Source organism: Mustela nigripes, chromosome 17, assembly GCF_022355385.1.
Source record: "Mustela nigripes isolate SB6536 chromosome 17, MUSNIG.SB6536, whole genome shotgun sequence".
In the NCBI taxonomy this organism is placed as follows: domain Eukaryota; kingdom Metazoa; phylum Chordata; class Mammalia; order Carnivora; family Mustelidae; genus Mustela; species Mustela nigripes.
The window spans coordinates 18,181,340-18,208,301 of NC_081573.1; the positions used below are offsets into that span (position 1 = coordinate 18,181,340).

The 26,962-nt window shown below is 52.2% G+C and overlaps 1 protein-coding gene across 2 annotated transcripts; it reads right to left on the reverse strand.

Moving 5' to 3' along the window:
* WTIP (WT1 interacting protein) lies at positions 1 to 26,043 on the reverse strand. 2 transcript variants are annotated; one of them, XM_059381652.1, is made up of 8 exons: positions 25,287 to 26,035; positions 19,835 to 19,936; positions 6,383 to 6,450; positions 6,167 to 6,229; positions 5,873 to 6,003; positions 5,043 to 5,094; positions 4,320 to 4,388; positions 1 to 1,074 (listed from the first exon to the last, which is right to left on the reverse strand). In XM_059381652.1, the coding sequence occupies exons 1-8, from the start codon at positions 25,957 to 25,959 to the stop codon at positions 934 to 936; spliced, it is 1,299 nt and encodes a 432-aa protein (XP_059237635.1). In that variant the 5' UTR covers positions 25,960 to 26,035; the 3' UTR covers positions 1 to 933. The 2 variants fall into 2 exon arrangements, 1 of the variants encoding a protein (XP_059237635.1); XR_009400692.1 differs by having other exon boundaries at positions 1,044 to 1,074; positions 5,873 to 6,019; positions 25,287 to 26,043.
* Between the last annotated feature and the right edge of the window lie 919 nt (positions 26,044 to 26,962).

Consider the following 26,962-nt stretch of genomic DNA (forward strand, 5'->3'; position numbering starts at 1 on the left):
CAAGTTTTTAGAAGAAAACTATATTCTTTTCAAGAAAATGAAAACATTCTCAGAAGAAAAACTTAATTTAAGTCAAATCATACGCTTTTGTCGTGGAGCCTGATACGCAGAGCTTTCCTGCAACAGGTGTTCGCCCCTGCCAAGTGGATAGGGCGCCCCCTCGTGGTCTCTCTTGACCCAGAGCCCTGTGGCTGGAATTTGCGTGAGAAGGTTCTTTTCCCAAGGCTGAAGGAGGGCGGGCGGAGGGGGACGGAGGGAGGGGCGGTCCCTAAGCCAGGAGCCAGGGATGCGGAGACCCGGGCGGGATGGTGGCTGAAATCACCCATCAGAATCTCGGTAACCAAATCCCACTGTGGCCAAAGGCAGGGCTCATTTGCAGCCCCCACTCCCCGAAGGTGTCATTCTTCACCCCCTCCTGTGACCCCACCCGCAGAGGACACCCTTCCCACCCACCAAAGGCTCTTACGAGACACGCAAACACGCGTGCCCCCCGCCAAACCCCGCCTGTCAGCCCACCCCTGCCCCCCAGGGGCAGTCTGAGACGGGGGACCCCTTCTGAACCGGGAAACGGGAAGGGGCGGTCCTGCGCCCCGCACCCCTGTACTTGGTCTGGGAGCCTGCCCGCGGCCGCGGGGCACAGGGGCCTGGGAACGGAAGGCTGGCGTGGGCTGGGGACAGGCGGGGGCCGGGCCGGGCAGGAAGAAAGGAAGCGGCCAGAGGAGGCACAGACGGTGAATAAATAGAAGCAGCTCCGCCGCGGGGCCGGCCCCTCGACGGCAGCTCGCGAGGGAGTGGGGGGGGGGGGGGCGCGCCCAGGGACGCGGAGCTCGGACACTGACCTGGTCGGTCACCCTTCCCGCCCCGGCGCTCGCTCTCACACACGCACGCACACGCACGCACGCACGCGCGGCCCCGCGGGGCTCCCCCACCCCCTCAGAGCTCCGTGACGTGCACTGCAGGTGAGGGAAGGGGGCCGGGCCGGAGGCGCCGCAGGTGGCAGCGGCGGCATAGCAGGTGGCCCTCCAGAGGGTAGCAGCGGCGTCCGTCCTCCCCGCTCAGCTGCAGCCCGCAGTCCTAGGGAAGAACACAGCCCCGACCCCGGAGTAAGCAAGTGGAGCACGGGAGGGCACAAGAGGGTAACAGGGCGGGGCGGATCTCTGGGGGCCGGTGCGACTTGCGAAGGACTTAGGCTTTGATTGGGTCGGGGGATCTGGGGCCCAGTGTCGGCCCCAGCCAACCGCAGATGCCTCTCAGTCTTCCAAAGGAGGCAGTGAGGAGGGTGGTTGCCGGACACCCCTCTGGAATCTGCTGGAATCCGCGGGAGGGCTGGGCCGTCCACAAGGGTATCAGCCCAGAAATGGAATGATGACTTTTAACAACAACCAACCGATTGGGGCGCTGGGGTGGCTAGGTGGGTTGAGCCTCTGACTCTTGATTTTCGCTGAGGTCACGATCTCAGGGTGGTGAGATCGAGCCCGACATCTGCTCGTCCCTCTCCCTCGGCTCCCCAACCCCCTGCTCACTCTCTCTCTACAATAAATAAAATCTTAAAAACAACAAACAACTGGTTATGTCTCCCAGGCAGTGAAGATAACTAGAAAAGAGAAGGGGACACAGAGCTGAGCCGCTGAGGCTCCCACACCAAGCGGAAAGAGGAGGAAGACTCCAGCCAGAGGGATTTGCGGTGAAAATAAAAGGAAAGCTGAAAATAGATGGTCCCAAGGGCACAGTGAAGAGAGTCACGGAGGGAGGGTCAGCGTGCAGAAAGCCACTGAGAGGTCAGGACAATGACAACTGAGAAGTGTCTCCTGGATCCCACCACATAGGGGTCATTGGTGATTGGGGGGAGGGGACGGAGGTCAGGTATCTGACCGCAGCACCCTAAGAGATGGAGGAGAAAAATCGGGAGAGATCCAGTACACAAGGAGTTGTGCTTTCTGTCCCGTGCCTTACCATTTGACCTCTACCGTATACTTTATAGGCAAACTGCCTCTGTTTAACAAGTTATGAGGTTCTTACTGGACCTCCCTAAACTTAGGCTGGCCAGAAGCGGAAAGGGTAGCGTGGGGAGTGCACTGTTAGGACTGGGGCAGGGCCGACTGCCCGGCTTCTTCCTTCCTCTGCCCCCCAGCCCAAGGAGACTCCTTCCATCACACTCTCCTCACATCCAGGGTGAACCTGCTTTGGCACTTGTTCCCCAAAGGCCCTGAGACCAACACCTGCTGTCCTGCTCCACACAAGTCACATCCCAGGAATCGCCCTGTCCTGCCATCAGGCCCTGTTGCTAACCGCCACATGCTGGAGAGGGACCAGGCAAGAGGGCCCCGACACCCTTGCTCCTGGCCGAGGGTCTCCCTGGGGGCAGTAGCCCCAAGGCTCTGGCTGCGTATCACCTGCCACTCGCCTTGTTCGTTGACTCTCAGCATAGACCCTCCCTGTGCTTAGTGGTCCCAGCGGGATCCCATGGTCCTCAGGAAGCAGACCGGATCCCCTGGTACTGTCAGAGGGGACACCGAGGCCCTTCTGTAGACCATGCCTCCTCCTGCTCCTCCTTCCCTGGTCCCCCAGCAGGATTCTAGTTCCCACTGGGTCACCTGCCCCAACCAAAGCCACCTGGGTCCAAGCAGACCCTTGACAGCTACGGAAGATTTCTCATAGACACACCCTCCTGCGTTACACTGGAGCCCTAAACCCAACATGCTTTTCTCGGTTCTTCTCCTACCTCCGTTCACTCATTCTTGGCTTCTCCGTATGACTGCTTTGCCTCCATGCACCCCCTAAATGTTGGTGTTCCTTAGGCTATCCTGAACCCCCACTCCTGTCCCCACAGCTCTCCCTAGAAAACTTCGTTCACTCCCCTGGCTTCAGCTTCAAGTTCATGATGGGACTCAGGCGTCCAGCCATGACAGTAACAAGGACTGACTCTCCCATGCTACCTTTAACAATGAAAAACCAGGTCAAAGGTAAGGAACACTGATTGTCAGACCTAGGATGACAGACAACGGAGGCCAGTGATCTCTGAGAGAAGGCAGATTCGTGAGGTGAACCCTACAACTGCCCCAAGTTACTACCTGAAGAAACTGTCCATGCTGCCCAAAGAGGGCCCACGGGTCTCCTTGCCCTGGGAATCTGGGGAGGCCAAGGCAATGAGAAACCACAGGGCAGAGGACCAGAGAGGAGAGAGAGCCATGTGTGCCCACGACTCCCGCATTCCTGCGCCTGCAGCCAGAGTCTTCGAACTCCAGCACGTCTAGCGGCCCCAAAGCACATCTCCACTCAGGTGTCCCCCATGTACTAAGAGAGCAACTCTCCCTTCTACCTCCCAACCTCGGTCTCTCCTGGGGTCCTAATGGACACCTCCTAACCCCTAGACTGGCACATCCAGTCATGGCCCAAGTCCAGTCCTTTCTAAAGCACAACTCAGGGCTCTACCCTGAACCCAGGACCACAGCCTCGACACCACCAGTCTCCGTCCTCCCCCACAGAACCCCAGCCCCACGCCCTCTTCCTCTACTCATTCTCTGCCTGGCACAGAGAACCCTTTTCGAAGTGCTCATACCACTGTGTCATCCTTCTCGAGCATTCTCCACCTCGGGATAAGTCCACACGCCTCGGCTGTCACAGCCCTATGGCCCCCGCTCCTGCCAACTTCTCGTGACTCAATACACAGGCGACTGTGTTAGTCACCTTCACCCATAAGCACGTTCTGCTTCCACTGCCTGGAAGCCTCGCAGCCTCCTTGGATAACTCATTCATTCTGCAAACCTTAGCGCGGGCCTCAGTTTCTCCAGAATGCCTTCCCTGATTCTCCAAGGACTCCTATGCCCTCCGACAAGTCCCCCCGGTGGCAATACTGACCCTATCTGGATACTGCCCCAGCCCTCACCGCTGCCCTAAGAGTGGAGACACCTGATTTTTACTCTCTGCACACCCCCTGTATCCCCCACACCATACATCTTCAGTAAATATGTGACTGGAGAGCACCTGGGTGGCTCAGTGGGTTAATCCTCTGCCTTCAGCTCAGGTCATGATCCCAGGGTCCTGGGATCGAGCCCCCGCATCGGGCTCTCTGGTCAGCGGGGAGCCTGCTTCCTCCTCTCTCTGCCTACTTGTGTCAAATAAATAAATAAAATCTTAAAAAAAAAATGTGACTGGATGGGAAACAGAGGCTGAGAACATACTGGGGAGAAGGGAGAGGGTGCCCTGGGGAGGGCGGGGCAAAGGGGGTGGAGCCCACAGAACCCGAGAGAAGAGGAGCTCCAGGTGAAGAGGGGAGCCACCAGCATTCGGGGTGGGGGGGTTTGGGGGACTGTGCTCACCTCACAGTGGTAACACTCCACGTGGTAGTCTCTGTCCATGGACACCACCCGGATGGTGGTCTCACAGCCCTGGAGGATGAGACAGGGTTTGCACGCGATCAGCGCCCCAGGGTTTGAGGGGCGCACGCCTACACAACATGGGCCAGCCCAGCAGACGTGTATCCGCACCCACGTGAGCCCTGACTGTTGTTTCTGTGGGCAGGACAGAGGCAACGGGGACACACATCCGGACATCCTGGTGCAGCTGTGCCCACAGCACACACACATGTCCGCGAGGGCAGTCACAGGCGTCAGGGCGCACATACGCGTCCTTCTCTGTTCTTTGCCATCAGGAAGGACCGTGGCCCAGCCTACTGCTCCCAACACAATGGCCTGGGACAGAACCAGCAGGCGTGGGAGCCACGAGGCCAAGAGAGCACTGCCCCACTCCAGGCTGCATCTTTCTCCGCCTGTTCTGCCCACCACCCCCGCCTGCACAGCTAACAGACCCCGGGAGCCAGGCTTCCATCATGGGCCATGGAGCCCAGGGCCACCATTCCTCTCTGACTCGTGTAGGGACGCCTGGGCACTTGTAGGCACAGCACTGCACACCCCTCGGCCCTGAGGGATGTGGGGCAGGGGCATCTGCTCATCCCTCCCAAGATTGGGGGCCAACCCCAGCGGAACCAGGCCAAGGCCAGGCTGGGCCAGGCACCTGGTCATCACCCGATGAGTGGCTCCTACCTGTGCAGGAAGGATAGGACGGGCACAGGAGGCACATTTTGGCGCAAAAACCCTGGAGGGATAAAGGAAACCAGAAGGGACCAGCTGAGTGGCCAAAGGCCAAGGGCACCAAGGCAGACCCACCCACAGCATAAGGACCCCTTTCCTTGTGTGGACACACTGGGCTGGGTGCAGCCTCTTGGGTGCCTTCTTGGCCTTTTATCTGGCTCCCTAATTCACGTCTGCCCCATCACCTCCTCCAGGATGGCTTCAGGTTCTCCCTACCCTCTCCCTCATGCTCCCTGGGAGTTCCCTGTCCCCTAATGTCCAGGTTTGGGCTTCCCCTTGCTAGGACCCCTGTGAAGCCTGGCTCCATACTGAGTCCCACGGATCTGCACAGGGCACCCACCCAGTGCAAGGCAATAGCTGGGGACCAGAGCTCAGAGGGCGGGGCCTGGAGCCCCAGCAGGGGACAACGGATTGGCTGCTCATGTGGATACCCCGACAGGCAGGGAAAGGGCAGCCACAGAGACTCCTGCCCCTGGGAGTGGAGGGACAGATGTGGGCGGGGCAACCAAGGAGGCCCACCCCCACTAGGAGGAGAGGGAACATGTAGGCAAGGGCAGGGAGAGGAAAGAGATGGGGAAAGAGAAGGCTGGTAGCGGGATCATCCCAGAGAGGGCTCGAGGCAGAGATCCAAGCCTTGCCCCAGCTACTGGGTGCACAAGGGGAAGCTGCAAGTAGCAAGGCCAAGAATGGAGGGACCATGCACAGGCCAGTTGGAAAACTGCTTCTGGGGTGGTAGGAGACACAGCGGGAGTCCCACCTGCCCCCCAGCGCTGGCTACTCACGTGTGATAGTCCCTGACACAGTAGATGTTGTTCTCCACGTCCACGGTGAAGGGCACCCCGTCCAGGCACTCGTTGCACACCGAGCACCGGAAACAGCCTGGGTGGTAGGACTTCCCAAGGGCCTGCAGGATCTGGGGGTGGGAGGCACTGAAGGGTCAGTGCAGACGGAAGGCTCAGCACAGCCCCCGGAAGAGGCTCTGGCTCTGAGCCCTTGGCAGGTCTGCAACAGGGCATGGGTGGGTCCTAAGACCACCCATGGCAGAGGGGCTCCAGGAGGCTGGGGGAGGTTCTCACCATCTCCATGATGAGGTGTCCGCACACGCTACACTTGTCAGCTGTTTGCTGGAACCCGGAGTACTGAGAGGGGACAGAGGATCCAGAATGTCCTGTGACGAAGGGGCCCTCGCTGCCCAGCCAGCACCTGCCTCCTGGCCCCAGGTCTCCACACGGAGCAGGAGGGTCACCTCCCCTGCTCTCACCCACGGTGGCCAGGACCCAGCTCCGACTCACCAGGAAGTCCTCCTGACAGTAGACGTTCTCACCCACGTTGTAGAACGCCTTCCCTCGGAGTCGTCTGCCTACAAGGACAAGGATCGAGAAGGGGGTCCGTGGGCCGCCGGGACCCGGGGAGGCAGCCCCTGTTTCCATGTCTCAGGACTCTTCTCCCACACATGAGAAGCAGATTATGGGCAACTTTTAACATTTCCCTTTAATATTAGGTTACTACTGCGCTAATAATAAATATTTTTTAAAAAATTAAACGGAACACATTGACAAGATTATTATAAGAGGGTGTCTAAGCAAATATATGAAGGGAGTGTTTTTCAAATGTAAACTGTTCTGGTTAATTTTATAAAAATACATTTGTTTCAGGGATGCCTGGGTAGTGCAGTTGTGGACTCCTGGGTTCGGCTCAGGTCGTGAGATCGAACCCCGTGTCAGGCTCCATGTTCAGCGGAGTCTGCTTGAGAGTCTCTCTGCCCTTCCCCCCAGGTCTCTGTCTTTGTCTCCGTCTCTCTCTCCTTCTCTAAAACAAATGAATAAATAAATAAATAAATCTTGTAAAAATGTTTAAAAAACAAAACAAAACAGATTCTCAGTGGGACTGAGAGCAGATGTTCCAGAATGCACTGCCATCATCTGTGAACGTCAGGACAACTCTCACCAGGTAAGAAGGACCTAGTGAAAGAGGGGTCCTTGTCAAAGCAGGGGCCCCAGCAGACCTGGCAATGCCATTAGAGGCATCCCATCAGAGTCAGGAGGAAGACCACAGTGCCTGACCAGGAACAGGAGTGAGCCTCTTCCCCTGATAAAGGGCATCTGAGAAACCGTCAGCGGACACCAGACATCAGGGTTAAACATGACATGCTCTTCCCCTGAGGATTCAGCACTGGACTGGAGGCCCAAGCAGTACAATAAGGCAAGGGGAAAAATTTTTTTTTAAATTAGGGGCGCCTTGGTGGCTCAGTGGGTTATAGCCTCTGCCTTCAGCTCAGGTCATGATCTCAGGGTCCTGGGATCAAGCCCCGCATCGGGCTCTCTGCCCAGCAGGGAGCCTGCTTCTCCCTCTCTCTGCCTGCCTCTCTGCCTACTTGTAATCTCTGTTTGTCAAATAAATAAATTAATAATAATAATAATAATAAAATAAAAATAAAAATTTAAAAAATAAGAAATCGGAAAGGAAAAAGTAAAACTATCTTTAATCAGGATGATATTATTATGTTACACGGAAAATTATAAGGAATCGACACAAAAAAACCCTACTAGAGGACATGTGGGTGGCCCAGTTGGTTAAGAGTCTGTCTCCCGGGCGCCTGGGTGGCTCAGTGGTTGGGCCGCTGCCTTCAGCTCAGGTCATGATCTCAGGGTCCTGGGATCGAGTCCCGCATTGGGCTCTCTGCTCAGCAGGGAGCCTGCTTCCCCCCCCCTCTCTCTGCCTGCCTCTCTGACTACTTGTGATTTCTCTCTGTCAAATAAATAAATAAAATATTAAAAAAAAAAAAAAAAGTCTGTCTCCCTTCAGCTCAGGTCATGATCCCGACATTCTGGGATCGAGTCCCCACACTGGGCTCCTTGTTCAGTGTAGACCCTGCTTCTCCCACTGCTTGTGCTCGCTCTCCCTCTCTCTCTCTGACAAACAAATAAAATCTTAAAAAACAAAAAACCCTACTAGAACAAATAAATGAGTTTATCAGGGTTCTAAAATAGGTGGTCAGAAGGTGAAAACCAACTATCTTTGTATATTCGGCTAACAAATGACTGGAAAATGAACTCATAATTTTTAAAACTGCATTCATAATAGCACCCCCCAAACCCTGCAAAATACTGAGGGGGCACATTTAGTAAAAGATGGCTGTAACCCTCACCATGCCACACCAGACTTGGCTGAGAGAAATCTCGGAAGTTCTCTGTAAAGAGCGTGCTGTACCACTGCAGGAGGGCCACTCCCCACTGGGGCCCTCGCATTTCTGCCCACCTTACAGGGGACTGGCAGCATTCATTCTGAATTACCTCCCCAGGGGCATTTGTGAAACACACTGCTTAGAAGTCAGACAGCTTCTTGCCCTCTGCAGTAGAAAGCAGGTGTGTCTGCTGTCCAGTGCAAAACCCATAATGTGTTCCTCAGAAGCAAGGGTCTGAGAGCTTTGCTGAAAGCCTATTATAAAACATCGGATTCCCTCAGTTCAGGGTTCCCTAGCCTTGACATAGACCCACTCCCTGTGCAGCACCGATGTGGCCCTCGAGGACATACGCAGCAGGATTTAAACATGAAGCCCATCCTGTCTGCGGGGCTGCGAGCCTCTGCCCTGGGAGGCTCTGTCTTCAGTCAGCATCAGCCCAACAGCAGCCAATGAACGTGTCAGCTTGCAAGTGGGGAGAAAAATCTCAGTCCCTGACAATCTTCATGGCTTCGGATGTTCTGCTATCATTCTCCCCCAGCTGACCTAGACATGCAATGCCCCTCAATCAAGATCCCAGCACTGCTACTAGTTTTGTGGAAACTGACATGCTGATTCTATTCCGTATGTTTTTCTTCTTTCAAACCCTTGTGCTGAGGGCTGACTTCCAGTTCTAAAATTTATATAAAGACACAAAGAACCTAGGATAATAGCCCAATAATCGTTCAAAAGATCAACAGGGCTGGAAGACTGACACTACCTATCTTAAGACTTCAAGTCATCAGGACAGCATAACACGGGGGTTAGGAAAGACAGAAAAATCCGCGAAACAGAACAGAGTGCAAAAATAGTCCCATAAATATTTCAGTAAACACACACGTGGGAAAGCGAAGTCTTTTCAGAACACAGTGCTGTGACAACTGGAGGGAAAAAATGAAATATGGAACAAAAATGAAACTCAATTCTTAACCTCACACTATACACAAAAGTATAGTATGAGGGGGGCACCTGGGTGGCTTAGTCAGGTAAGCACCTGACTTCGGCTCAGGTCATGATCTTGGGGTCTTTTTTTTTTTTAATTAAAGATTTTATTTATTTATTTGACAGGGAAATCACAAGTAGGCAGAGAGGCAGGCAGAGAGAGAGGGAAGCAGGCTCCCCGCCGAGCAGAGAGCCCGATGAGGGACTCGATCCCAGGACCCTGAGGTCATGACCTGAGCCGAAGACAATGGCTTAACCCACTGATCCACCCAGGCGCCCCATGATCTTGGGGTCTTGAGAACGAGCCCCACGCCAGGCTCCCTGCTCAGCGGAGTCTGCTTCTCCCTCTCCCTCTGCCATATCCTCCTCCCCAGCTCTCTCTCTCTCACACACACTCTTGCTCTCAAATGAATAAATAAAATCTTAAAAAAAAAAAAAAAGGTATAGGGGCGCCTGGGTGGTTCAGTTGGTTAAGCATCTGCCTTCAGCTCAGGTCAGGATTCCAGGGTCCTAGGTTCAAGCCCCATATCAGGCTCCTTGCTCAGTGCGGAGCCTGCTTCTCCCTCTGCCTGCCATTCCCCTTATTTGTGCACGCTCTCTCACAAATGAATAAATAAAATCTTTTTAAAATAAATAAAAAAGAAGAAAATAGGGGCACGCCTGGGTGGCTCAGTCGGTTGCGTCCAACTTGTAATCTCAGCTCAGGTCTTTCTTTCAGGGTCGTGAGTTCAACCCCCACACTGGGCTCCATGTTGGGTCTGGAGCCTACTTAAAAAAAAAATACTATGAGAAAATATTCACAAAACATACATATGAAAAGAACTTGTACTCAGGATATACATATTCTTACAACTAAGTAATAAAAGACTTGGGGGCGCCTGGGTGGCTCAGTGGGTTAAGCCGCTGCCTTCGGCTCAGGTCATGATCTCGGGGTCCTGGGATCGAGTTCCGCATCGGGCTCTCTGCTCAGCAGGGAGCCTGCTTCCCTCTCTCTCTCTCTGCCTGCCTCTCCATCTACTTGTGATTTCTCTCTGTCAAATAAAAAAAAAAAAAGAAAAAAAAAAGACTTAAAGTAATTTTCAATTCAAAAGCTGAGCCAAAGACCTGAACAGACTTCATAAAGGAAGATATAAATGGCCAGAAGCAGACAAAGAGCTCCTCAACCTTATTAGTCATAGGGAAACACAAATTAAAACCATAAGATATCACTTCACATCCATCAGAATGGCTAAAATTAAAAAGACAAAAATACCAATTGTTGGCAAACATGTAGAATAACCAAGTCTCTAACATTTCTAGTGGGAGTATGAAAATGGCACAACCCCCTGGAAAACGCTGGCAGTCTCTTACGAAGTTAAACATACACTTAGCCTCTGACCCAGAAATTCCACTCCTTGGAATTTACCCGAGAGAGAAATGAAAACATTTGTCCACAAATGACCTGTACGGGAATGTTCACAGCACAATCTATCAGTGTGTGAATATACCACAAGTTACACATACAAGAAAATCCTACTCAGCAGTAGAAAGGAGTGAGCTACTAATATGTGGGTTAGGGGCGCCTGGCTGGCGACTCTTGATCTTGGGGTTGTAAGTTTGAGCCCCACGTTGGGTATAGAGATTACTTAAAAATAAAAGAGAATCTAGAGGGGCGCCTGGGTGGCTCTGCCTTCAGCTCAGATCCTGATTCCAGGGTCCTTCTCCCTCTCCCTCTGCCTGCTGCTCCCCTTAATTGTGCTGTCTGTCCAATAAATAAATAAAATCTTTAAAATAAACAAATAAATAAAATCTTTGAAAAATGACACAGAGGTGGGGGGCGCCTGCATGGCTCAATCAGTTAAGCGTCTGCCTTTAGCTCAGGTCATGATCCCAGGCTCCTGAGATCAAGCCCCACATAGGGCTCCCTGCTCAATGGAGAGTCTGCTTCTCCCTCTCCCTCTGCCTGCTGCTCTGCCTACTTGTGCTCTATCTCTCTGTCAAATAAATAAAATCTTTAGAAAAAAAAAAAGATACAGGGATTTTAAATAATTAAATGTTTAGCAAAAAAAAAAAAAAGTCAACCATAAAATAGTATATAATATATGACTTCATTTATATGAAGTTCTAGAAGAGAAAAAACTAATCCATGGTGGTAGAAATCTGAACACTGATCGGGCAGCTGTAATGGGAAACACTGGGCATCAGCTAAAAAGGGGCAAGATTAGAGTTTCCAGGGTGTTCAAATTTCTCTGTATCCTTGTTAGGGGTGTGAGATACATAAAAGTACATATGAATCCAAAGTCTTTGAACTACACACTTTAGATCTGTAAATGGAACCCAGTTACACACACACACAAAGATAAACTGGGAACCTCTCATGCCAGAGAAAAGAAGTGCTCCAAGACCGATGGAGGCTTGCCAAAAGGGCACACGGACCAACTCAAAGGAACCACTTCTGGCCAAATCTGAGCATCAAAGCGAGTAAGGGCTGTATTGCAAAACATGGTGTGTGTGAATAAAAGTCCATGAGTAAAAAATTGCTCGTAAAAGAAAAACAATGTTCCGTCGCTTCAAGTTTAATACTTCCCTTACTAAAGTTTTTTTTTTTTAAAGATTTTATTTATTTATTTGTCAGAGAGAGTGAGCACAGGCAGACAGAATGGCAGGCAGAGGCAGAGGGAGAAGCAGACTCCTGCTGAGCAGGGAGCCCGATGCGGGACTCGATCCCAGGACACCGGGATCATGACCCGAGCCAAAGGCAGCCGCTTAACCAACTGAGCCACCCCAGGCGTCCCCCCTTACTAAAGTTTTAAAATACTCCTTGGAGGGGTGCCTGGGTGGCTCAGTGGGTTAATCGGCTGCCTTCGGCTCAGGTCATGATCTCAGGGTCCTGGGATAGAGCCCCACATCGGGCTCTCTGGTCAGCAGGGAGCCTGCTTCCCCACCTACTTGTGATCTCTCTCTCTGTCCAATAAATTAAAAAAATCTTAAAAAATAAATAAATAAAATAAAATGCTCCTTGGGGAAATCCCCCTCCACACAGACCTCACCCGATTCCCACGGACACACTTCCACAATCAAAAATGATGCAAACATGGGAAGAGACAAGGTATCATGACCAAGAGTGTGGAGAAACAATAAATAATTGAAGTAGGACTTCAAAGACATCAGATATTGGGATTATTAAATACAGAATATGTGTATTTAACATGCTTGCAAAATAAAAACAGATGTCCAAAATCTGAGACTACAAAGACTTCTTGGACAGAATTTAAAAGCGATAACTAAAAACAAACAAAGATAAATTGGACTTCCCTAAGAATCGCTCTTCAGCAGAAGATGTCATTAAGAAGGTAATAAAGCAAGAATAGGTTAGGAAGGGGCGCCTGGGTGGCTCAGTGGGTTAAGCCTCTGCCTTCGGCTCAGGTCATGATCTCAGGGTCCTGGAATTGAGCCCAGCATCAGGCTCTCTGCTCAGCGGGGAGCCTGCTTCCCCCTCTCTCTGCCTGCCTTTCTGCCTACTTGTGATCTCTGTCAAATAAACAAATAAAATCTTTTAAAAAAGAAAAAAAGGATAGGTTAGGAAAAGAATTTACAACACATATCCAACACAGAATTCAGTATCCAAGACATGTACAGAACTCCTACAAATCAATAAAAGTCAAACAACCCAATTTGGACATGGGCAGAAGACTTCAACAGTCATTTTACAAACAAAGGCATTCAAATAGCCAACAGACATGAAAAGGTATATGAGTCTTCACTACTCATCAGAGAAATTCACATTAAAATCTCATTAAAATACCACACCAGGGGTGCATGGGTGGCTCAGAGGGTTGGGCCTCTGCCTTTGGCTCAGGTCATGATCTCAGGGTCTTGGGATCGAGCCCCGCATCGGGCTCTCTGCTCAGCATGGAGCCTGCTTCCCCTCCCCGCCCCTGCCTGCCTCTCTGCCTGTTTGTGATCTCTCTCTGTCAAATAAAAAAATTAAATAAAATAAATAAAATACCACGCCACCCTCACTAGAATGGCTGAAGACTGGTGACGCTACATGCTGGCAGGAATAAGGAAAAACTAGAATTCTAATACATTGCCAATCGGATAAAAAATTGCTTCGTCTACTATGGTAAACTGCTTAGCAGCATATATTAATGTAACTCCAGGACCCAGAAACTCCATTGCTAGAAAAATAAGTATAGGACCGGTTGGCTGGCTCAGTCAGTAGAGCATGTGGCTCTTGATCTCAGGGTTGTGAGTTCAAGCCCCATGTTGGGTGTAGAGATAGCTTAAAAATAAAATCTTTGAAAGAAAGAGAAAGAAAGAAAGGAAGGAAGGACGGAAGAAAGAAAGGGAAAGAAAAATATAAAGATCCATCAATGGACATAGACACAATACAACAGTTTTATTTATAATCACCAAATTATGGGAACAGCTTAAAAGTCACATGCTGATGCCTGGAAGGGGCATAAGGTAATCTTCTGGAGTGATGGAAATGTTCTACACTTGACCTGAATGGTGATTACACGGGCACACAGACAGGTACAGATGTATCAAGCTGTAATGCACTCAAGATTAATATGTTTTACACTCTTCGTGTATTTTCAATCTTGATAAAAAGCAAGACACTATCAAAGTTGAGGCAGATTTGAAAAAAGGACCAAAGAAGATTTCTAGAAATAATAATAAAAAAAAAAATCCAATCAATGAAATGAAAAACTCAAACAAAGAGTTCAACAGGAGAATTAACACAGCTGAAGAGAAAAAAAAATCTGGATTCTAGCTTCCAAAAGACGGATCTAAGGAAATTAAACAGAATGGGAGACAGAGAAATGGAGGATATGAGAGGAAGAAATTAAGAGAAGACACAATAGAGGGCACCTGGGTGGCTCAGTCGGTTAAGCATCTGCCTTCAGCTCCCTGCATTGGGTTCCCTGCTTTCCCTCTGCGCACCCCCCACCCCCACTCCTCAAGCTGGCTCTCTCTCAAATAAATACACAAAATCTTTAAAAATGGGACACTTGGGTGGCTCAGTTGGTTAAGCATCTGCCTTCAGCTCAGGTCATGATTCCAGGATCCTGGGATCAAGTCCCACATCAGGCTCTTTGCTCAGCAGAGTGTCTGATTCTCCCTCTGCCTGCCGCCCACTCTCTCTCTCTCTCTCTGACAAATAAATAAATAAATAAATAAGATCTTAAAAAAACAAAAAGACACCATAGAATGAGAAAGTCTAATAGTCCTCATTTGAATTCTAGAAGTAAATACTAGAGAGAATGGGAGAGAAGCAATTTTTGAAAATGAAATAACTGAGATTTTCCCCAAATTGATAAAAGACCTGAATCTTCAGGAACACCTGGGTGGCTCAGACAGTTAAGCATCTGCCTTTGGTTCAGGTCATGATCTCAGGGTCCTGGGATCGAGCCCCAAGTCAGGCTCCCTGCTCAGTGGGGAGTCTGCTTCTCCCTCTTCCTCTGCCTCTATCCATCTCCCCCACTCATGCCCCCCCAAATACATACATACGTACATACCTGAATCTTCAGATCTGGAAGTCAAAATGAATCCCAAACAGGACAAATAAAAGAAAACCCACACTTACACACATCAGAGTTAAACTATAAAGGAACACTTTAAATTATCAGTACTTTTTTTCTAATTGATATGTGAAAGTATTTTAAATATCCTAGAAAAATAATCCTTGGAAGGTATGCATGTTTTACCACGTGCTTCATGGTATCTTCTTGGTGTTTTGTTTTGTTTTGTTTAAGATTTTATTTATTTATTTGACGGACAGAGATCACAAGTAGGCAGAGAGAGAGAGGAGGAAGCAGGCTCCCTGCTGAGCAGAGAGCCCGATGCGGGGCTCCATCCCAGGACCCTGTGATCGTGACCTGAGCTGAAGGCAGAGGCTTTACCCCACTGAGCCACCCAGGCACCCCGCTTCATGGTATCTTTCAATGAACAGGGTTTTTTCATTCTGTGTAGTCAAATCTGTCAATCCCTCCCTTTACATTTGGCTCTTTTCTATGAAAAAAAAAAAAAGAAAGAAAAACAAAAACTTCCTTACCAGAAGACTAGTAAAGATAAGCTATATTTTCTTAAAACTTTCAAGTTTTTCTTTATACATTTAAGTTTCTGATCCAGCTGGATTTGATTTGATTTTTTTCAGATGGATCACCAACTTTCCCAAAACCATCGACAATGCCATCTATATCACCTATCAAGTATTCACACAGATATGGGTCTGTTTCTGGACTCTCCATTCGGTTCCACTGGTCTGTCTATCCCTGCACCAGTACCATATGAAATTAATCAATATCGGTGCCTGGATAGCTCAGTTCGTTAAGCAACTGCCTTCAATTCAAGTCATGATCCTGGAGTCCAAGGATCGAGTCGATAGGCTCCCTAATTGGTGGGAAGCCTGCTTCTCCCTCTGACTCTCCCCCTTCTTATGCTCTCCCTCTCTTGATTACTCTCTCTCTCTCTCTCAAATAAATAAATAAAATCTTAAAAAAGAAAGAAATGAATCAATGACAATACATACTGAGACCTGACAGTGGAAGTTTCCCTGACTTGCTTTTTTTCAAAATCATCTTGACTATTAGCCTTTTTGCACTTCCATTTGAATTTTAGAATTAGCTTGTCAAATTCATGGGAACCTGGTTAACTGTAACTGCAATGCATTACAGATCAATTTGGAAAAAACCAACATCTCTACGCTATTGAATATACCCATCCATGAATATGGTATATTTTATTTTTCTTGTCTTACTGCAATGACCAGGACCTCTAGTACAATGCTTAATTGAAGACATGACTGCAGGTAGCTTTGTCTGTTCCTCATTTAAAGGTCCATTTTTCTCTAATTTCACCACTGAGTATGATGTTTGCATAGATTTTTTTAAAAAGATTTTATTTATTTATTTGACAGAGAAAGATCACAAGTAGGCAGAGAGACAGGCAGAGAAAGAGAGGGAAGCAGGCTCCCTGCTGAGCAGAGAGTCCAATGCAGGGCTCGATCCCAGGATCCTGAGATCATGACCTGAGCCAAAGGCAGAGGCTTAACCCACTGAGCCACCCAGGCACCCCTGCATAGATTTTTAGTAAATAACTTTTGTTAGGTTTAGAAAGTTCCCTTTTATTCCTAGTTTGCTAAGGATTTGCATCATGGATCAATGTTGGATTTTACCAATTACTTTTTCTATACCTAGTGAGATGAATGTCCAGCTTTTCTCCTTTAATTAATTAACAAGGTGAATTACATTAATGAATTTTTTTTAAGATTTTATTTATTTATTTGACAGAGAGAGATGACAAGCAGGCAGAGAGAAAGGAGGAAGCAGGCTCCCTGCTGAGCGGAGAGCCCGATGCGGGGCTCGATCCCAGGACCCTGAGATCATGACCTGAGCTGAAGGCAGCGGCTTAACCCACTGAGCCACCCAGGCACCCCAACATTAATGAATTTTTTTAAAGTAGGCTCTACACCCAGTGTGGGGCTTAAACTCATGACCTTGAGATCAAGAATCACACCCTCCAGGTGCCTGGGTGGCTCAGTCAATTAGGCATCCACCTTCAGCTCAGGTAATGATTCCAGGGTCCTAGGATTAAGCCCTGCATCAGGCTCCCTGCTCAGTAGGGAGTCTGCTTCTCCCTCTTCCTCCCCCTGCTCATGCTCTCTCTTACTTGCTCTTTCTCAAATAAGTAAAATCTTAAAAAAAAAAAAAAAAAGAGTTGCATGCTCTATTGACTGAACCAACCAGATGACCCTACATTAATGAATTTTTTAATGTGACTCCACTCTAGTATTCTTCAAATAAACTCACCTTGAACATAATGTATTATCTTGATTATACACTGGTAAATTCAGTTCTAGAGGAAATAAGAGGGGAATAAAATAAATAGTACCAAAAAAAAAAAAGAAATTCCCAGAACGGAGGGGGAAAACATCCAGTCCAAGAGGGCTCTGTGTGTGCCCAGCACAACCACAATGGTTAAAACCCTATAACAAACATAAATAAAATGTCCCAAGTCGGCTGCTGCTGTCTTGTACAAGTTCACAAGCACCGCTGCATTGCATCTACGTAAATGGCGCCCCCTGGAACCGTGCCGTACATGGCCGTTTCCAGACACCACTATAGCTGGGTTTTGTGCAACACGACATTCTTCCTCCCCAGAGCTCCTCAACGGAAAACGTGGATCTCTCACACACACACACACACACACACACACACACAGCAGACGTGAATCCGGATGGCATCAAAATGTAGCAACAACAGCGGCTGCTGGAAAATAAAACCATGACTTCAAAATGCTGAGTGAGGGGTGCCTGGCTGGCTCCGTCCTCGAGGAGTAGAAATCTTGATCTCAGGGTTGTAGGCTCAAGCCCCATGTTGGATATAGAAATTACTTAAAAATAAAATCTTAAAAAAAAAAACGCTGAGTGATATTCGCTTCAAATTTGGAAATCTGTTCCCAATCTAGAAAGTATGAGGGTAGAATAAAGGCGTTTTAGACACAGCAGAATTCAGAACAGGCCTCCCAGGTGCCTTTTCTTAGGTAACCATAGAAAATCTTGGTAGGCAATGTTTCACAGCTTTGATTCCTTGCTTCTCCTCCAAGTTTTTCAGTCTCCAACCTTACCTCAGACAATCTGGTTCACTTAAGGGAAACCCAAATTCACTCCCATTATCCACGGATGGGCTTGATTAGCATAAAGACACTACTCTTCTCTTACTAAGGTCTTATTCAGAGACTCAGGCCTGTCGGTCAATCAGTTATAGCCTTCCCCACCACCCAAGAACTCGGTTCAGGAATGGATGTGTGAGATGCTCTGGCCAATGACATACAAGGAGATATTTGCTATGCGCTTGCTTGCTTTTTTTTTTTTTTTTTAGATTTTATTTATTTGTCAGCAAGAGAGAGCACACAAGCAAAGCAAGGGGAAAGGCAGGCAGAGGGAGAAGCAGGCTCCCTGCTGAGCAAGGAGCCTAATGTGAGACTCCATCCCAGGACCCCAGGATCATGAGCTGAGCTGAAGGCAGATGCTTAATGAACTGAACCACTCAGGCATCCCTGCTATGTGCTTTCTGGAAAAGAAGTTTCTAAAACCATGACCAGAAGAGATGCCCCCTCCTCCTCCAGATTAGTGGGGTGCCAATGGAGGTCTCAAGCTGCCTAAGACATTTCACCACCATAACAGAAGTTGCCCCAAGGGAAAAAGCCAAACCCACAGGAAACCCAGCGAAGCTACTCACAGGGCTTGAGCCACCAGATCAATCCCAACCTGAAGCTAGCCCTATTGAGCCAAAAAATATTCTTTGAGTTTAAGCCTCCTCCTCAGCAGCTTCTTTGTCATCCCCAGCTAAAAAAAAAATACTTCCAGAAAATAGTGGATTCAATGCAGAGTATACTTGGGAAGACACGGAATGGGGAATCTACAGGGGTCCAGAGGGCAACCAACTCAGACTGACAAGCCTCCCCATGGAAATTCAGTAGGATGCCTTATATAATGGAGCCTCCAGGGGAGAGGGGCAGAAAGTGAAGATATGATGAAACAAACCAATACAAGGGGGGGAAAAGGTTAAAAAGGAAAAAAATTCCAGGAAAAGTAAAAGACTACAGGGGGAAAAAGGGATGTAATCACTGTATAATTCTAGGCTCTGCAGTGAATTTTTAAACAGTCAAAGTAACATAAACCTGGTTTACTGACTTAACTGCAGTATCTGATGGGAGTACACTGAGAAAACGGAAGGAAGAAAAACGGACAATGTTTCTCACCTGTCATAGCAAAAGTAAGGCTAAAAGGAACACACCCCTGCTTGCGTTAAATAAATAAATAAAATCTTTAAAATTAAAAAAAAAAAAAAAAAGACAGTGTATGCTTGTTACAGATACAAAGGTGTCTACTAGATTCTAAAAATTGCTAAAACAAACACCATGGGGAATGGGACCAGGAGTGGAAAGGTGACTGGTTTTTTGCTCTTGCAAAAATAGCTTCTCAGGACTAGCTACTTAACACTGTGCATGTATTACACCTCTATAAAATAAAATATTAAAATGCTTTGTGTAAATAAATGAGAGACATTTGCTTGGGGGTTAAGCCTGAAGGAACGGTAGGAGAATTCAGAGGGCGGCTTTATTAGGTTGGTTGGATGACAGCCATTTTTTTTTTCCTTTTTGAACTTTGTCTTGGTTAAATTTTAACATTTATAGTTTACACTGTGTGTCAAATTGGGAGAAGAAATATATGGCAGGAAAAGAAATTTCAGCCCCACACCCAGGCAGCCAGGAGACATCAATAGCCTGGCATGGGAGGGAGGCCCCAAGGCCAAGGTTGGGGGCGGGGGCGGGGCGGGGGGGGGGTGCTGCAGCTTTCCCTGCGGTCAGCAAAAGGCTCTCCTCCCTGGTTCCACACCTCACCCCCCACCACTCCCTCCCGGCAGATCTCCCAGAGGCCTAGGCCTCCCCAAAAGGCCAGGCCCGGAGGTAAAGGGGTTACAACTCAGCCTCCTCCACACCTCACTGGGGCCAGGGCCGGACGGTCCACGTGCAGGGGACTCAGGCGCCAGGGGGCCCGTGGCACAGGAGGGCTGAGGAAGAGGTCACCTACCACAGGAGTCACAGGTGAAGCAGTCCGTGTGATACAAGCTGCCCATTGCCTGGCAAGCCTGCCTTGCTCCGTAGATGCCCAGCCCACACTTGATGCAAATGCCTGTGGAAAGAGAGGCAGGAGAGAGCCGAGGTTAGCACCGGGACCGTCCTGATGCTGCCCGACCTCGGGTGAATGAACTTCCCAAGGCCTCCCTCGCTCAGTTATTAATGGCTGATGTGGGAACCATACGGAGCATCCTGGGGTTTGTGCCTGGGGTTGTCTGAGGATTCCAAGAGGCAAGCAGAGAAACTGGCCCCGAGTCAGGGCTCCCCAACACCGTCCTTGCCAGTAAGATGTTAATGACACGTCGGATGCTGGGGCAGCCCAGTCGCTTCAGTGTCTGACTCCTGGTTTGGGTTCAGGTCGAGATCTCAGGGTGGTGAGATCGAGCGCCACCTTGGGCTCCAGGCTCGGTGCAGAGTCAGCTGGAGATTCTCCCTCTGCCTCTGCCCCTCCCCCCAACTCGCAAGCACGCCTGCGCTCCTGCTCTCTCAAGAAACAATCTTTAAAAAATATTAATGACAAAAAATATGTATATATTAATGACATGTTTTTTTATAAACAGACTTTATTTATTTATTTGGGAGAGTGAAAGGGAGCACTAGCAGCGGGGAGGGGAGCAGCAGAGGGAGAGGGAGAAGCAGGCTCCCCGCTGAGCAGGGAGCCAGACGCGTGGTGGGCTCAATCCCAGGACCCTGAGATCATGGGGGATCTGAAGGCGGATGCTTCACCGACTGAGCCACCTATGCGCCCCTGTTAATGACGTGTTTATACCAGAAAGTCATTCTAAGTCCCCTCACCAGTGACCTGTTCGTGGACTGAGAAAATCCTTTCTGCCATCTCTGGACCAGAAAGAATAAAGCCCACGTGGGCACAACAAGGGCAGGGTCGCTGAGCCTCCCCAGCCACCCTTTCCTCCTCTGGCGCAGAAGGGGCATCTGTTCCCTTGTTCAGCCAGCACGTGGTCACTGCTAGGCTGCCACATGTCCCACCGCGGAGGTCCTAGAGATTCTGCCACGCACAAGGAAGTCCCCAGCCTCGAGGAGCCTCTGGGCCCACAGAGGGGGGTCAGCCGACAGCAGGCACATAAGTGCTATGGAGGAAAATACGGCTGGCTAAGTACCTCTCAGTGTGCATGTCTTAAATAGGATGATGACGGAGAAGACCCCAGTGCCAGGGTGACATCTGAGCTAAGTCTAGAAGAAAGTGGGGAGGAAGGTGCCATGCAGGCATCTGGGATCACTGGGTGGAATCCGGGACGACCCCCAGCAAGACAGCACCCAGCAGGCGGGGAAGGGGAAGTAAGGAAAATGGTGACCAGCAATGCCAGGGACCCAGAACACAGGGTGGGGGGGGCAGCCCAGAAGCCCCCTTCAGTTACCCAGGGTCCCCATACCCTTCAGGGCAGGAAGATGGGCTCCACTAGACCTCTGGACCCTCTGTCTGCTGGCTGCTCCAGGACATGCTGCCCTCCCCCTCTCCCTCCTGCCTTCTCCCAGATCTCTCTCATCAGCATTTAACCCTGGCGGAGCCTCACCCCCATCAGCACAACCACACCTCAAGAAAGTTCAGTCCACACTCAGCCGGTTCCTGAAACTGCAGACCGCCAGGCTTCCCGTCCTGATCCTGCTATCGAGGTGGGCCAGCTCCTCCTTTTCTGTTTCCAGGATCTGACCCACACCCACATCTCCCGCCCCACTGCACCCGTGCTGGGCCTCCCATGCCTCAGCCTCCCCAGGGGAGGGAAGTCCAGCTGTGATGCCCTCAAAACCAGGCAGGCACTCCAAGGCAGCGGATGGGGACCCAGGTGAGTGGAGAAAAGGCTGTGGATGGCTACTGGGTGGGAACGCAGGCCCAGAGCTGCTAAAGGGGCCAAATTTTCAAAAGAAGCTAGAAATCTACATTTGTATGTGACATATTTCCACACTGAAGTGAATTACTAACTTACATGTTTTGAAAATGCAGATGTCAAACACACTAGGCCCACAGGTTTCCACACACAGCCATTCCTGGGCTCCCTGGGGTCCTACCCATCGCAACGCCTCACCCCTCCCAAGGGCTCCAGGTGCTCTGCCCCAGCCCAGACCTCTCTCTTGAGCTATGGATCCACCTCCCAGCTGGCCCCAGACCTCCACGGAGCCGGTGGATTTCCCGTAAAACTGGTCTCGCCTCTGAGTCCCCACTGGGGAAACAGCACTGGCGCGTGGCTGGATTTCGGGGTGGCATCCAGGTGTCCCCTCCCTTTGTCATCCCTGACGCTGAATCTCAGCTCCTCTGCTGCCTAATTTCCACTTCATTCCCTCCTCTCACTGCCACTAGCCTGATTCAACGCCAATTCTCATCCAAAGGCCATTTCAAAAGCGTCCTCAAGACCTGGCCCTCCCGCAAACCGCTGCTAGACTCCTCTTTCTAAAGTGAAAATGACCCACCACTTCCCCTTACTCTTGTCCATCAAGCTCGAACACCTGATCTTGTTCTTCTCCTAAGTGACCAGAATCCACAGTGAAGAGTGAAAGTCAGTTGCCTGTGAGAAGCAAGACAGGAAGCGGGGCAAGAGGGGAGGCTAATGACTTTGAACGATTGTTTTTACTTCTGTTTGCTTTGTTTTCTAAATATGTGCTTGCATCACTTTACTAAAAAGACACTGAAGAAAGAGAACCAGGAGCACGGAGTCCACACAAAATTCAGGGGGTACAGCATTTCGGAGAGTGGACTCCGCCTCCGGGATGGAACAGGGAGAGGCCAAGGCCTGGCAAACAGCGACTGGGCTGGGGCATCACAGGGTCCTCCTGTGCGAGTCGGCTCAGTCCCGTGATGGGGAAGGGGGGGAAAGACAGCGGAGGGGCGACAGCAGGCAGGTGAGCAAAGGCGATGCTGAGCAGATGCCGGGATGGGAAGAGGTGGGAGTGCCAGAGAGTCTGCGACCAAACTGGGGTGGGTGGGCTTCTTCCTTGCCTCTCTCCTTTTCTTTCATTTTCCTTTCTTCTCTTTTTCACGGAAGACCCTTTTATATACTTATTAACCAAAGCAAAAGGGCCAGTGGAAAGAGGAAAGCCAAAGATGGAGGAGGTGGGGGCTGGAGGTGAAATGACCATGGTCCTCAGACCTGGACGTGGACTTGACACCCTGAGGAGAACAGGCAGCCTCCAACTGCTGACCTCAATCTTTGCAGCCAAGTCTAAAGCAAGCCCAGGAACTGGAGGGACAGGAGGGTTGTTGAGGGAATCAGAGGGAACAGACCAAGGCTTAGGAAGATGCGTGGTGCCCAGAAGATCACAGGGGTTCAAGACCATCACCCCACCCCTTATAGCAGCAAAAAAGGGTGCTGTGGCGTGGACTCGGAGTCAGGGTTCTGCAGGGCAGAGGCGGTCCAGAGGAACCCGAGGTACTAGTGAGACCAGGTGGTAGTGAGCACTGAAGACCGCCAGAAAGATGCAAAACAGGGTGTGGCCCTGGGAGGAGGGGGCTCGAGAGAAGGGAAGAGAAGTCACCGAAGTTAGAAGTTCTGGAGGGGAAAAAAAAAAAAAGAAAAAAAAAAGGTTCCGGAAGCCTGAGGCTGTTGGCTGGCTAAGGGCAGAGGAACTTGGTGAGGAGAGATGGGAGCAGTTCCAAAGATGTCAGTGAACGGAGAGAGGGACCAGGAGGTCAGCAAGTGTCAGGGCCAAGGAGGAGGGCAGACGGCACAGAAAGGAACAAGCACACTGAGGTTGTGGAACATTGGACATCCCTTGGAGTTCATGCTACCTGCTGACTTCCTTTTGCAGGACTTCGCCTTATTCAAGCTCAACTGTATGAAACTGCTACTTTTTATAGCTCCAAGAACTCAAATTTGTTAGCGCTAACTTATCAGCAATATGTATGCAGCAGTATGCAGTAGCTGCCCATATTCTTATAAATTAGGAAAATGTTACCTGGATCTGGCTTCTCTTGGGGGAAAAAAAGATCTACCATCCCTCACCTCCCACTCCTCAGTGGCTCCGTGGCCCCTTTAGAAATGATGACCCACCCGCTTCAGCCCTTCCTTCCCTCTCCCACTACAAGCTTGGGGCTGGCCACCTCAGCTTCACACAAAGACCCCGCCAGCCCTGTACCGCCCTGGGCCCTGTAGTGCAGCGGGACAGGAGACAAAGCAGTCCTGCTGGCAGAGAGCACTGGAGTCGTCCCCTTCAGAACACCACCGAACCTTTGGGTCCTGCCATCTGCCTGGCAGGAGAGGTAACAGCTACCTAACCCATCTCTGCGCTCCCAAGGCCACCAGACGGCAGCCGCAAGACCTACCTACCAAACCACACATTTCTCACCCCAACGCTCCCAGATGAGCCTGCAACCCTCCCGCGGGAGCCTCCTCACAAAGGCAAACCGACCCTGTGGCGCAGACACTCCCCTGAACACCTGAGCCCTCCCTGGCTGCAGCTCCCAGCGCAGAATGGAACAATGCCCATTCTCACTCGCCTCCCTTGGCCCGCATTCTTCTGTCTGCCTGGAATGCCCCCCATCTAGCTTGTCAAATACAGCTTCCTCCTCCCTCAAGATCCAGTTCCGGGCGGTCCTGAGCTGCTGGCTGGAATGAATGCACGAAAGATACAAACCCACGGACAGCCTCGGTCCCCCTCCGGCTGATAACCACTCCCACCCCCGCCAAAGCCAGGTGCCTCAGTCTTCCCGCTTACTTATCAGTAAGGGGGGTTGGGATCTCGAACCTAAAGAAGAGACCTACGAGCTATCCAAAAAACTAGGTAGGCAGGGAGCGGCCAGGGTCAGACTGGGAAATTCAGGCTGTCAGACACTGGTGGCTTTGCAAAACGCAGCGCAGCAGGATTCCCTTTGGAAACAGCCCATACACGCAGCAAAGCCCAGAGCGAGGACAGCCCAGTGTGAAAGGCTTGGTCCCCTTACACCTCGGGGTAAGGGTTTCCCCTCCCTCACACACTCTGCCCCAAGTCACTGCCATCACCAAAGCTTCGGGTCAGGTGGTACCTGGCTCAGCCCACCTCTCTGCTCCTGTCCACTCCCCACACTGCTGGGAGCTACGGGAACACCAGTACCGCGGGCTCCTACACCGCCAGGGCTGCCAGGCCGGTCGGTCACAAAGCACCGCGAGCAGAGGCAAGCGCTGAGGATGAAGAAATGATCCGAAAACGGCTTATCCCACCTACTGACCTGACTTACTCTCCAAGTGAAGAACAGTGAGGCCATCAACTCACTTTGCCAGAACCCCTTCCCCGGCCGGAGATCCACGGGCGAAGTCGCTGCTCTAAGTAAACCTAGGACCCCGCGGGTCGCACTCACACCCCCTGTTGCCCAGCACCACCACCCCCCCCTCGGGAGCCACGCTTCTCCCGGCGCAGCGCCGCGCGGCGCACCCCGACGACCGCGGGGGGCTCAGGACCGCGCCGCCGAGCTCGCTCACCGAAGTAGTCTCGCGCCGTGCGCGCCTCCAGCGCCCGCTCCAGCTCGCGGGTCAGCGCCTCCAGCCGCCGCTCCGCCGCGCTCGGGCCGCCCTCACGGGCCGCGGGCAGAGGCAGCGAAGGCAGAGGGAAGGGGGCCGGCCCCGCGGGCTCCGGGGAGCGAGCCGGCGCGGGGCCGGCGGCGGGCAGCAGCAGGTCGGCATAGGCGCCGGCCGAGCCGCGGGAGCCGAGACTGGACACGCTGGAGCGGGCGCTGCCCACCGACGGCGGCCCGGGGCCGGGGCGCGGGTCCGAGCGGCCGGAGCGCGGGCTACCGTGGCGCTGGTCGTAGCCCAGGCTGATGCCGCTGGAGCGGGCGCTGCCGCTGCCGCCGCCGCCGCCGTCGGAGCCCGCCAGGCTGGCCCGCGGGCTGCCCGCCGGCTGCGCGCTGAGCTCGGGGGCCGCCGCGCGCCGCGGGCCTCGCTCCCCACGGCTCAGTCCGTCCGCCCCGGCCTCGGGGCCGCCGCCGCCGCCCTTCCCTCTGCGGCCCAGCGCCTGCGCCGCCTCGTCTCCCGGCCCGGGCCGCGGCCCCCGCCGACCCCGGCCTGGGGAGTCTCCGCCCGGCTCCAGCTCCCGTAGGGCCAGCCCGGCCAGGAGCAGGGCCGCCTCGTCCGCGGCCGCCCGGGAGCGCTGCATGGCCCGGCCCGCCGGCCCTGGCGCGTCACCTCCGCCTCCGCTTCCCGCCGCCGCTCCGGCCGCGCCGCCGCATCGTCCGCCCCAAGCCCGGAGCCCGCCCCGGGACCCCTGGGCGCGGGGCGGGGCGGGGCCGGCGCCGGGCCGGGGTCGCTCGGCCGGCCACGCGCGGTCCGGGGGCCGCGGCGCTCCGCTGAGTGGCGCGCGCGGCGGAGGAATGCGCGCTCCGAGGCGCCGGGCCGCGCCCCCTCCTCCCGGCGGGCGCGCTGGGGGCGGAGGGACTCCTTTGTGGGGGCAGGAATGCGAGGAAGGAGACGGCGCTGCGGCCTTTGGAATGCGGGGGGAGTGGCGGCGGCGGCGGCGGCGGAGCGGCGGGGGCCGCTCTTGCCCGGACCTTGGAGGGGCGCGGAGGCCGGGCCGGGACGCCGGGGCGTGCAGCCGGGAGCTGGCGGTGGGGGCCGGAGCGGCGGCTGTGGCGCCGCGGGCAGAGGCGGGCGCGGCTGGGCGCCGGGGCCGTCGGGCCTCTGGAAAGGCCCGGGATTCCCACGGGCTGAGCTGGAGGCGGCTCCCCCAGCCCCCGGCCGGAGTAAGAAATACGAGCAGTCGACAAACGGTTCCCACATCCTCCCATCTTACTAACTAGCGCCGCCAGCGTTTCGGGCGCGGGGCCGGCCTAGTTCAGCTCAGGCCAGAAGTGCTGCTCCCGCTTCAGGACCCAGGAGGACACTGCGCGTCTCCTGCAGATGCGCCCCCCAGGACCTCGAGTGACCCCCTCGACCACCACCACCTCCCCCCCGCCCCAGCCCGTCTGAGGGCCATGTGGGTGCGCATCGGTCTACGGGGATGGCGGTGGTGGTGCCCGGACTGCCTGGTGGGGAAGGCGCAGAGGGCTGGAAGCTGGGGTTGGTTGGCGACTGGTTCTCCCGCTTGGTCGCTGTGCGCAGGCCCTCAAGGCCAGGCCGGAAGCAGGCCTCAGGCTAAGCCAAACCAGCGGACCGGTGAGCCC

Bases quoted from the DNA above. Each gene is read 5' to 3' on its own strand.
- WTIP (XM_059381652.1), bottom strand. From the start codon at position 25,959: ATGCAGCGCTCCCGGGCGGCCGCGGACGAGGCGGCCCTGCTCCTGGCC. The intron at 6,451-19,834 runs GTAGGTGACCTC...TTGTCCTTGTAG, and splicing joins CTTCACCTGTGACTCCTGTG to GCAGACGACTCCGAGGGAAG. The intron at 5,095-5,872 runs GTGAGTAGCCAG...TTATCCCTCCAG, and splicing joins TGTGTCAGGGACTATCACAC to GGTTTTTGCGCCAAAATGTG.